General features: G+C 34.3%; 1 protein-coding gene across 1 annotated transcript; it reads left to right on the top strand.

The window, feature by feature from the left end:
• Positions 1 to 6,732: 6,732 nt before the first annotated feature.
• Positions 6,733 to 13,403, top strand: LOC135104449 (prolactin regulatory element-binding protein-like). Its single transcript, XM_064011898.1, has 8 exons — positions 6,733 to 7,118; positions 8,482 to 8,743; positions 9,559 to 9,742; positions 9,844 to 10,030; positions 10,148 to 10,266; positions 10,491 to 10,728; positions 11,031 to 11,193; positions 12,240 to 13,403. Exons 1-8 carry the CDS (start codon positions 6,984 to 6,986, stop codon positions 12,323 to 12,325), a joined length of 1,374 nt encoding a protein of 457 aa, XP_063867968.1. The 5' UTR covers positions 6,733 to 6,983; the 3' UTR covers positions 12,326 to 13,403.

Below are 13,403 nucleotides of genomic sequence, written 5' to 3'. Positions count from 1 at the left end.
GAATCTACTGACCTTCAGGAAAATTTTAGATGTTTAAGGTGACAGTGAGGAGTAAGTTCCATGATGGGTGGGCACTCCTGTAGCTTCAGGTACTTTCTGCTGCCTCTGCCATGACACCCTCATCAACCCTCACTTTGTCTTACCACTCCCTGGTTGGCACTCACTGACCAGGTGGAGAGTAGTTGAAAAAGAGTACCTTAATTGCTGAGGGTTGTAATATTCATATACCTAGATAATACATAAACATATAAAAGGTGTATTTTCATAGTATTTTACAAAAATTTAAAGATTTTATTACAAGGGATGAATGACCATGTTATAAAGCATATTCTGATATGTTTATCTTGTGACTCCAACTATAAAATAGTAAATACTTAGATTAGGGTAAAGTATTTATTTGCATAGAAAGATGTACAGCTATAAATTTAGCTTCTTCATGCTCAAACCAAATTTCTAGTGCCAATTATATGAGGGAATTTCACAAAGTTTTATCTGCAGTGTCTTTAATAGTTTTATATCTAATGAAAGGCATTCCCTAAGTAAAACTATATATATATATATATATATATATATATATATATATATATATATATATATATATATATATATATATATATATATATATATATATATATAAACACACACACACACACACACACACACACACACACACACACACACACACACACACACACACATTTCTCACATATCATCTTGCCTCAAACCAAGTTATCTGTACACCTCAAGACATCCAGGAGTGTCTCCCTGTGTGCTGGGCACCTCAAGGGGCATTCTCGTGGCCATGCTAGCAATGTGCCAAAGCTACTCTCTTGTCTACCTAGTTATTATCAGTATTTTTATGTCAGCCTCATATATATATATATATATATATATATATATATATATATATATATATATATATATATATATATATATATATATATATATATATATATATATATATATATATATATATATATATATATATATATATATATATATATATATATATATATATTATATATATATATTTTTTTTTTTTTTTTCTGTATGTATGTACGTATGTTTGAACATAGTGGTTTTAATGTGAAAGAAAGTATAACTGAATGACAGTCATTGCATGACAGAAAACAGTTCACTTTCTAGGATCACCCACTGTCATGAAGTGACTGAACTTGAGTTACACAGCCTGACCTTTTTCACATACTCAGCTGGGCAATTTTGTGTCCTGTGTTGTGTGCTTCTCAACATTGTTTTTAAAGACCATAGAAGGTCCATCTGAAAAATGTGTGTGTGTGTGTGTGTGTGTGTGTGTGTGTGTGTGTGTGTGTGTGTGTGTGTGTGTGTTTGTGTGTGTGTGTGTGTGTGTGTGTGTGTGTGTGTGTGTGTGTTTATATATATATATATATATATATATATATATATATATATATATATATATATATATATATATATATATATATATATATATATATATATATATATATATATATATATATATATATATATATATATATATATATATATATATATAGTGAAGATTATGGTCCATCCCATTAACTTGAAGCTACTTGAAAAGTTGTTCCCCGGGCCAGGTATGTTGACAGTAGACAGGTTCCATGTTATAGATGAGATGAACAGCAAAACATCCAGAGTTTCTTCTTCAGTTTATTGCTTGCAATGTTTCACCTCCACAGAAGGCATCACCAGGCATTGCATGGAATGGAGAAGGTGTAGAGATATGGTGTTGAGGACTCTACACCTTCTCCAGACCATGCAATGCCTGATGGTGCCTTTTGTGAAGGTGAAACATTGCAAGCAATAAACTGAAGAAGAAAGTCTGGATCTTTCCCTGTTCATCTCATCTATAACATGGAAGCTGTCTATTGTCAATACATGTCGGCCAGGGAACAACTTTTCAAGTAGCTTCAAGTGTGTATATATATATATATATATATATATATATATATATATATATATATATATATATATATATATATATATATATATATATATATATATATATATATATATATATATATATATAAAGAACATGAATAGATGCAAAGAAGAAGGGCCATTTTCTATGCACACAGCACATTGCAAACTTGATTGACCTGCCGAGTTGGAAGAATCGGGAAAACAGACTCAAGTTGCCAACAAATGCATCACAAAATTCTCATAAAGCAGAATGTTGTGTAATGTAGTGAATCATCATTAAGAAGCCATAGTAGCTGTTAAAAACAAGTTTCATTAATTTCATTAATTAATCAATCATCAATCATAAGATATTTATATATAACTGAGAGAACCCATATTATAGAAAATCTATGTTATGCTGTCTACATGTGTTATGGTATATGTTTGTATCTATGAAAATTAATAATATTTTTAATAAAATATGTAGTGTATATATCCAATGCAGAAATGTTTTCCAGTTTCTTAATATATTTAATTTGTGCCAAAGATGTATGTAGGCATACTCCATGTCTAGTGTTGGAAATGATGCCCCTGGTTGGTGTACAGTGTTAGAATCCCCTACTGGGAAGAGAGAGTGTGTAGGTGTTGAGTGTTCTGGTTACACTAGGTATCTCTTCTCCACATGATGGATCTGCCATATCCTCCTTTATCAGTGTATTGTGTTGACCAACATTCTTTTCATATGTGTGCATGAGTTGTTTTTCTTACAAAAAACAAATAGTATGAATGTATCCTAGGATGGAAATAGAGGATACATAGTGATCCTATATATGTATACTTTATTGTGAACTTGCTGTTAACTGAATACAGGTATTGTGTAGCATTCTTTGCAAATCGATGTACAATTTGTTTTTAGACACGTTGCCCCAACCATAATTTTACAATATGTATTGTGCAGATACCACTCAGCATTTTTTTACCAAACAACTAGACAGGTCCTTCCAAAAGAGAAGTGCTTGTTAGTATTATTAAAAGATAAGGTATTCCAGGTTGTAAATCTGAACTGAAATTCAGGCATGAGAATGTGAGGCACCAGATCAATAGTGTGTTGTTCAGCTTGTACTAATGTTATGAGATGGTTAGTATGACTTGTATGAGATGGTTAGCATGACCACTAACTAAGGACTGTGGCCAAGGTATCCTGTCATGCTGCCAGTGCCACTTGAACAGCATTCAGCACTCAGCAAGGCATGTCCATACTGAATGGCAGTTTCTTCAAAACTGAGATACATATATTACTCTGGGTTTTCTCTAACCTTTTATCCAAGTTTATGAGATCCTCTTTTCTTGGTAAACATGTGATCTTAGATTTTAATTGTTTTATGAAAGATGTTGTTGTGGTTGAATTGAGTTTGCACACATGACTTTTGTTAGTGATGTCAAAGCAAAAAGTCAGTGCCACATGAACAAATGTACCAGCTGATGTACAGATGTGTAAAAGATATAGTAATTCATGTTTCCTTATACCTTTTGCTGTATTCCTGTAGGCTACATTGTGATAGTACAAACAATATAATATGAATTGCATATATATTTATTTTTGTTTAAGTACTTTTAAGTCTGAAATCAAGGGATATGAAGCAAAACATTGACGGTTTTCATTAGTCTTACCAATCATGTATCAAGCTGATGCTGTCTTGAGGAAAGGAGCAAAAAGTTATGCCACAGAAGCTGGTTCTTAATGATGAAATCTCTCTCTCTCTCTCTCTCTCTCTCTCTCTCTCTCTCTCTCTCTCTCTCTCTCTCTCTCTCTCTCTCTCTCTCTCTCTCTCTCTCTCTCTCTCTCTCTCTCTCTCTCTCTCTCTCTCTCTCTCCCTTTAAACACTTTAAACACTTTATTATGTTTGTCTGTAGTACATATATAAGCTTAAGGTACAATTAATTGAAAGACAAACAGCCCCTTATGAAGCATAAGCTTTTTGGGCACACTTAATATCTACTTAATACTGAAATGTAAAACAACACTAAACTAAAAATCTAATTGAAGAAAATGTAAAAAAAATAAATAAATAGCAATAACAAAAGATTTAGGGATAAATGGCTTTGCAAGAACAGGAAGGAAAGGAGAAAAATCATAATTATACATGAGAAATAGAGAAAATTGAAGTGGAATCTGATTATAAACAAGCAAATATTTGTTTTGAGAATAATTAAACAAACAGAAATAAATATGTATATATACTAGAGGATATAAACTATTTTAGTTACAGAGGATATGAACTATTTGGTTACAATACCAAGAAACAAAATAATTGATATTGATAAAAATTGATTGAAGTACAAGATGTCTCTCTCTCTCTCTCTCTCTCTCTCTCTCTCTCTCTCTCTCTCTCTCTCTCTCTCTCTCTCTCTCTCTCTCTCTCTCTCTCTCTCTCTCTCTCTCTCTCTCTCTCTCTCTCTCTCTCTCTTTGTGATCCTGAGTCCAGCATATGATTAATCAGACAAGTCAATTAGGAATAGTAAACATCAGGTAAGTAAACCAAGAGTGATTCGTTTTGTACACATACTACCACCCAGTTTGGAGAGGATTCTGCTGTAGTTAATGGCAGCTTCTTTCTTTATTTCCTTTTTCTTTTTAATTATAAGCAATAATTGCTTATAATTGTTTGAATCTGTTATCATACTGTGTCATGAGCCTACTTGGGCTTAGAGAGGGGCACTTACACTTCTTAACTCAGCACTCACTTGTGGAGATACTAAATAGCATTACAGTATTATAGAGTATATAAATCCATTTGAGTTGACAGGAAAAGGGCAAATGGTGATCACTGGAGTAAGTTATGTACTGGAAAGTCTCACAGGTGCTCAAAAAATATATAATGGTTTTAATGTGTACCTCATCTAGCTTTGGGGAGTAGTCATAAAAGTAGTAGTATTGGTGGTAATGGTTGTAGTAGTAGTAGTAGTAGTAGTTTGACTTAAATACAGCAGTAGCAGTAGTAGTAGTAATAGTGGAGAAAGAGAGAGCTCAGAGGCAATGGGAACAAATAGGAAAGGCTATACAGATTATACATGGAAATTTTATCAAATGACCTTAAAGGGAGGTAGTAATTAATATAAATATTGCTTTACTGTTTAACTACTGATTGTATTAGTAGTACTTATTAAAAAAAAATAGAAACACTAAAAAGCTGATGAAGTAAAAACTTTACATGAATGAATAGAATCAAGGAAAAAAATGCAATATAAAGTAAACAGTAATTACATAAAGAAAATGAAGAGAAAACTTGTAAAAAAGAAAAAGAAAAAAAAGAAAAAAAAAATATATATATATATATATATATATATATATATATATATATATATATATATATATATATATATATATATATATATATATATATATATATATATATATATATATATATATATATATATATATATATATATATATATATATATATATATATATATATATATATTATACCATAGAGAAGTAAAAGAAAAAAAAGAGGTTGAGGAAGAGGATATGAGAAAGAAGATTGAGTGTATGTTCAGGATCAAAATATATTAAAATGTTAATAGTAATCTCAGTAATAAAATTATAAAGAAAGTAACACACACACACACACACACACACACACACACACACACACACACACATATATATATATATATATATATATATATATATATATATATATATATATATATATATATATATATATATATATATATATATATATATATATATATATATATATATATATATATATATATATATATATATAGTGGGGGCAAAAAAAAAAAAATGAGGAAATACAGGAATGAGTGTTTCATTGTATGAGTGTGAGAGGTTGATGTAGAGGTATGTGGAAACATTGTAGAGGTATAGGAGCCATTATAGTGGTATGCTAATCGTTATGGAGATACATAGTGCATTGCAGTAGTAAATGGCAGCATTATAGAGGTAAAGGGGTCATTGTATGGGTGAGTTATCCTATGAGTGTATGAGTCATTGTGGAGGTAGGAGTCATTATAATACTGTGGTGATCATTGTAGAGGTGCATAGTGAACTGTAGGAGTATAGGATCTATTGTAAAGATAAAGGTGTCAAGATATGGAATGTAGGGAGCATTACAGAAATTTCGCTGCGCGTAGAAAGCTCTGAGAGACTATAGTGAGACCAGAGTTACTTTTTTTTTTTTATGTAGGAAGGACACTGGCCAAGGGCATCAAAAATCCAATAAAATGTGGTACTCGGGGTGTTGGCTGTTTATTAGGTAAATTTATAGATTGGAATTATAGATGGATATAGTTAGGATGTTTCATACAGGACTGTCAAGTGTAAATTTGCTGGCTCTTTTCAGCTTCTTCATGTTATGTTATAGTAACAATCATAAGATATAGGGACGCCATTTAAAGGAATATGGGCGTATGACAGTCATTTAATGGGGTGCAGGGGGGTATTGTGGAACCATTGGGGTCATTGTAGAAGTGTAAGCGTATTGGAATGACTGCTGGAGGCATTATAGATATAGTGAGGGACCGAGTATTTGGTAGTCATTTCAATGCACCGTACTACACGCGGAGAAAAATCTCTGGAAGGGTCTTATATCAGCTTTATGTAATAATAAAAGTATAAATGCATATAATATACTACTTTAGATATTAGTGCAGGCATAAATATCTAATTTATACTATATTGTGAAATACTATGAGGAAATTTAAACCATTTCTAAAATTGGATGTGATATTGAACAGCAAATCCCCATTGCGTGAACCAGAACTATGAGTGTGACGTGTGTCAACAGTGAGCTGACAGCTGACAGCCGCTGCCGCCGACGTGGTGGCCTTCCACCCATCCACTCCTGCCTTGTTACAACTCCTGATCCTGAACCTCACTCCTTTTGCCCTGATAACGGCAAAACTCCTTGCCTGTGCTTTCTTCAAGAGGGCCAGTCAGCCGCCACTCCTGTGACAGCCTCACAGCATCTCAGGGTTGTCGTAGCCTTACACAGCATCAAGACCAAGACGTGGTGGCTCGTGATTCGTGGTCCAACATGTCTAACCAGAAGAAATGTGAAGCAGTAGCCAACCTGTATTGCCCCAGCTACGCCGTGGTGGCGGTGGGAGGGCGGCATGTGGTGGTGGGCGGCGGCGGCGGCTCGGCCAAGACGGGCGTTAAGAATCAATTTGTAAGCTTATCCTCTGTGGCCCTTGAGACATTTGCACTTGTTACTGTGCTTGATAAGCAGTATTGCCTCACAAAGGCTAAAATGGCATGCCGCGTAGTTTGTTCTTTTCTTTACTGATTAAGAGTTAAACTCCTTGATACAATCTAAGTGTAACCCAGTTGGGCTAACCTCTCAACCCTACATGACCATAACATTTCAAGTATTTTAATAGCTGAATTATGTTGATATATTTAGAATTCACAGAAATATCTGTCCATTACAGGTTATACACAGCCCACAATAGTAAATATGATTTGTTTCATTTGGAAGTATTCTTAGCTATTTAGCCATTAGGAGAGTGTGTGTAATGATCAGGAGATTGCACATGATGGGCAAGAGACTGTATGTGGGTGAGGGAGGCATGGAGTGAATCAACCAGCTGTGATACATTTGTGAATATTTCTCTCTCTCTCTCTCTCTCTCTCTCTCTCTCTCTCTCTCTCTCTCTCTCTCTCTCTCTCTCTCTCTCTCTAAAAAAAAATCCATATAGACAATATGTATACTACTGTACTATAGAAATTCTTTATGGATTATATGGTAAAAATTTACAATAATTCCTTGTCACTTAGCTCCTCCCCTTTACCCAAACAAGCTTGGGGGACCTGTGCAGAATTGAGGATTTTGTTGGGGGGGGGGGGTAGATGGAGAAAGTGAAGTTTTACGGTGGGAGAAAAACAAATTTGGCCAAATTTGGACATTCATGTAAAGTCTAAGGATGAGATGCTATATTTTGACAAGAGGGGAAATTTCTAGCCTAACCTATCTTTACCTTACCTAGCCTAACTTAACCAGGGGGGACCACCTCCCCTCTGGACCTCGCCATAAGGACACTAATCTAACCTAACATTATATATTCTAACCAGGACCCCCTCTTAAGAACACTAACCTAACTAACAGTATCTAACCTAACCTAAAATACAAATACATGTTGATAAGGTTTTTCTATATTTCAACAAAGCCCAGAGAAGATCAGGTGTGTTCTTAAGGGGCAAACCACTGTTGGGAGGATAAGGATTTTTAAGGAGTACACCAGTTATTTGTGGATATTTAACATTCATGGATATTTGTTACCTAAGCCCCACAAATGTTGAGTCAACTGTGATTTATTAGATACTGCCCATGTGTTTCCCTCATAGGAATTAAACATTTTACCTAAAACAAGACTAATTCAGAGCAGAATTTTCTAAAGTTACATCTTATGCAAAATTTTATGCAAAATTTTTGTTCTTTCCTGAAGCACTTGTGTGTTGTGAAAAAGAAAAAAAAAAAAATTTGTAGCACGTCTACAAAAAACATTGGTATATTTGTCATTTCTATTTTGCAGGATGTATTTGAGCTTTACCACAATGGAAGCCAAACAGTTGGAGAACGAGTCCTCTCATATGAAGTTGGTGATTACTGTATCACCAATATGGTGGCATGGCCTGGGGCCATCACAGCAGCCACCACTGTAAAGACAGCACCTGTCATCACACTGGCTATGGGTCTTGAGGAGAAGTGTGTCATTATGAAGCTGAAACCAACTCTCAGAACAGTGAAAAAGGAAGAAATAACATTACAACAATCTTCAAAAGGAAAAGATAAAGGTGATTTTTATGTTTGTATCTTTTTAGGCTGAATACATTCTTGGTCTAGAAGAATATCAAAGAGATTTCTGTAACATACAGATTGTGCTCTTGAAAAACATGGCAGCTAGTAAAATTGCAGTTTGTGAAGTTAACTTTGAATGGGGAGGTATATACAGTGTGAGTTGACTGCATACAATGTGCCTCTCTTATTTTGTCTCCAAATCCAGCAATTTATGTTTCCTTAAGCACTCTTAGAAGTCACTGGCAGCAGTGGTACTTAACATTTGCTTAAATGCCATGGAAAATGAGAAGTCAAGTAAGAGTGACACAGCAACAAAGATGGACAGACAGGGAACTTGCTCATTCTGGCAGCTGACCAGCTTAAAGCTTCAATGTGGTGAAGATAATAGTTGAGTGTTACTTTCTTGGTTTCTTTGAGTTATGCATCTAACTTATTTTGCAATGCTCCAGATTCCCATATTCTCTCTCTCTCTCTCTCTCTCTCTCTCTCTCTCTCTCTCTCTCTCTCTCTCTCTCTCTCTCTCTCTCTCTCTCTCTCTCTCTCTCTCTCTCTCTCTCTCTCTCTCTCTCTCTCTCTCTCTCTCTCTCTCTCTCTCTCTCTCTCAGGTATCACCTTAGCTGTTAGGAATTTGTTATTTCTGCATGAAAGGTATTAAATGAAAGTGTTTATTTCCAGATCCTCACTGTCCACTGGACAAGTATTCAACATATAGTTTTGGGTTAATTTTTATCCTGAGGATAAACTTGTCAGAGGAATTTAAGAATAATGGCAGAAATGCAAAGTGTGTCATTTCTTGCATACTCTTTTCCAGGCCATGCAGGAGGCTTCCTGAGAAAAAGAAGAATAAGTGAGAAGAGTGCAGAAGAAGGATCAACAGAAAAAGAAGAAGTATCAGAAGAGAAAAAGAGACGGCGATCCATCAATACAACTCTCCGAGGAACTAAGTACTTTACATTTGATGTGGAAAAACTGAGCTCCACAGAGACAGTCTTTAAGTAAGTAATTACTTATATTTAAAATTTGTTCTTGATATTTATATCCAATTGATGTAGAAATTGTACACATCTGAGGTAAATCTGCCTGTGTTTATTTCCAGAAATGCATTAGAGGAGGAGACTTACCAGAAGTGTTGTGGAATATCTCCTGATTACAAGTTTTTGGTGACCGGAGGGACAGATGGTTACTTAAGAGTCTGGAGTTTGCCAGATATGAAAAAAGAAAGGCAGATAAAAGCTCATGAAAAGGAAGTTGATGTCCTTGACATCAAACCAGATTGTAAACAGGTACTTTTTCGTATTTCTTAAAATATGTAAGATGGTCACATCACATTTTATATATATTCATATTTTTTTTTTTTCCCATTCATTTACTTAAGACCAAATTTATCCATTCCCTTGCAGGTTGTCTCTGTGTGTAAGCCAACATATGAATGTTGTGTGTGGAACCTCAAAGATGGAAGCAAACTAACACATGTGGTATTGCAGACTAATGGAGTCAGATACAAATGCTTCCGTGCCAAGTATGCTTCTTCCTCTGCTTTGTCCTGTTAAATGCATTTACACCATTTGACCATTTTTTTTATTACAAGATAGGTCTAGATCCATTCTAATATTTTCCTTTCAACAGATTTGCCCTTATGGTATGCTAAATAGCATTATGTAAAGTTAACATGTCTGTTATTTCTTATTTTCTTATGCATTGTATAGCACTCATGTTACCCTCTTCAAAGCCTGTGCTTTGCAGATATGGCATTGTTGAGGGAAGCATACAGAAGGCAAGACTCTTCACAATCAGCAATCCAGTTGGAGGAACTAAAAAACCAGCTATTGTGGCAAAGTGGTGTGGGAAAACATATAAACAAGAGCGAACAAAAAGCTTGGCAGGAACTTTGAGCAGCTTGGCTCTGAGTGACAATGGCCAGTACTTGGCTACAGGAACCATGGGTGGTTCTATCTACATTCTCATTGCCTTCAGTTTACAAGTACATATCATGATTGGTTTGTAATCTTTGTATCAGTTATCAGTATAATAAGTTAAGATATTGCTCTGCTTTATTGCAGATTTATTATTTTTACCTGTGATACATGAATATTTTAGAATGATTTCTGAAGATATTGATGTTAACATGGCAGTGATTTTCAGTCATTGTAATGACTGAAAATATTTTGTTCTTATGCAGGTGATTCAAATCTATAAATCATAGAATTTTTTTCTATACATGTTTACTTCATTGCAATTGGTTTGATATATGTGCATGCTCTTACTGAGCGTACTGTATTTCAGCAACTCCTTGTGGTGGAGGAAGCCCATAGCATGTTTATAACAGGCTTAGAATGGCTGCCAACACAGAACAAAGTATCACAGATGGTGCGTGGATACTCTGATGCATCTGTTCTTTCCATTTCATGTGATAACTCCCTCAAAATACACCACATTCCTCGACCAGGTATGTCTTTTCCCCCCCCCTTTTTTTTTCTTTAGAGGATTAAAGATAAAATTTACTAAAGTTACATCCACACTAGGGGTTATGAATACACACTTTGTACATGAATGTGGAATCTGGTGATGAGGAGGGCTCCCACAGTGCACTTCTCTGGGAATGTGGTTGCAAGCATTTTTTTTATTGTGTTGTGTGCAGCATAGCCTGCTAGCAGCTGTCTGCTTCTCAAGTAGGAAATAACTGTCATTTTGACCCATCACCATGGCAGATACCAACAACATTGACTAGACATGGGTCAGCACACTACACTTTATTGATCTCCTGAGGCAGCGTCCATGTGTATGGTTAATTAAGAATAAGGATTAAAAAAAAACAAGAACTGCAGTTTGAACACAGTTGCTTAAGACTCAACAACTACTATAAGTTATGTTGTAACTCCAGAAAATGTAAAGAAGTTACATACATGCAAGCCACTGTTTACACCATATTCCCATGGACTTGAAGTGTGAATCACAACCACTCTTGTGGACATGGCTGAAGTACCACCTCAAAGAAAAATGGACAAAACATTTGTTACAATGAAAATCAGCTCAAACATCACCAGGCTAATTCATACAATTAAATAAAAAAATAAATAAATTTTCCAAAATATTATGAACTTGTATGAAGAGGTTTTGAGGTCTAAATTGCATTGAATTGTAGTAATTTTTGTGAGAGCACACTTTTGGGATAAAATAAAAATACTGCACACACATTAACTAATGAATATCTGGAAAACAAATTTTTATTCTAATGAGAAATGCTAACATCTTGCACCTTATAACCTGCAACTACACATGTTAATCCTTTTATGAAACTGGACTCCATTTTGCAGAATGTCAATAATGGTATTTATAATGCAGTAATTTCATAATTATCTGTTTAAAGATTTTATCTTATTTGTGTTTATTTATTAGTTTTATTATGTATTTTAGATATTGCTTATTTATTGTCATTTATATCCTCATTAAGATTTTCTGTGAAGATTTCTGAGATTGTCTTTCTTATTTCAGGCATGGTGCCAGTATGGGTCGTTGCCATCCTTGCCACTGTTGTTCTGTGTTTTGCCTTCTTACTAGCAAATTTCTTAGGACTCTAGATTTTTTAAGATTTATAAGGTGAGGTGTGAATTGAAGGTGATGATTCTATAAAGAGAACTTCTGTGTATTATGTGGTAAAATTTATGCATCACAGAAACTCTTTTGAATATAATGTATGAATTATTTATTTTGCCTTAGCCTTCCTCTTGGGATAGCTTTTAGAAACAGTCTTCAGATATAGATAGATTGCAAAATAGACACTCTACTAGCTTTGTCATTGCAGTTTATCTGCTGGTATTAAAAATGGGATACATTTTCCAGAATCAAATTCTAAATATATGTAATTTGTATTTATAGAGGTGAGGTACAAGTGCAATAAATCACAAATATATGTAGATATTTGTGCAATTAAAATTATCATCACAGCTTTATAACATTCATCAAAATGTATTTTAGCAATACAACAAGTAGCTGCATATCATTTCATACACACACACACACACACACACACACACACACACACACACACACACACACACACACACACACACACACACACACACACACTCATGCAGCATTGTTTTATATATAGATGTGAAAAATTTACAATTTGTGTATCTCAAATTTTTCTTTTAGTGTTGTTCTTTAAAGTTATTTTCATAGTAAAGTAGTTTAAAGAGAGAAATGTTCAACGAAAATGTGGAAGTAAAACCTAAATCAAGGGAGTGGTTTGAAGTAGGACCTCACCTGTATAAAGTAGAAAAATATATCAAAAAATAGTAAAAAAAAAAAAAAGATGAGAAGAAAACTAGAACCATGGGTCTTGTGCAGAACAAGGGAAAGGCTAATGTCCACTGGGAACAGGGAATGGAAATACTGTATGAAATTCTAAGGGCATCTTAGAAATAGTACAACAGTCAGGTGGTAAAAGATGTATGGTATATGCATATTTAATTACAGTGTTAACTGATCTTGTATGAGGACAGTGTTTTACCATGGCACAGCATAACTACTAAAAATAGGCTGCTGGTAGCCACATAGTGTTATGACACCTTTGAAAAAGAAAGCAGTAGAAATATGATACAGATCTTTGTCATAGGTTTTGGAATATCACTACCAATATTGAAATAGTCTTCT

Source organism: Scylla paramamosain, chromosome 10, assembly GCF_035594125.1.
Source record: "Scylla paramamosain isolate STU-SP2022 chromosome 10, ASM3559412v1, whole genome shotgun sequence".
In the NCBI taxonomy this organism is placed as follows: domain Eukaryota; kingdom Metazoa; phylum Arthropoda; class Malacostraca; order Decapoda; family Portunidae; genus Scylla; species Scylla paramamosain.
This window is presented reverse-complemented; position numbering and strand designations above follow the sequence as displayed.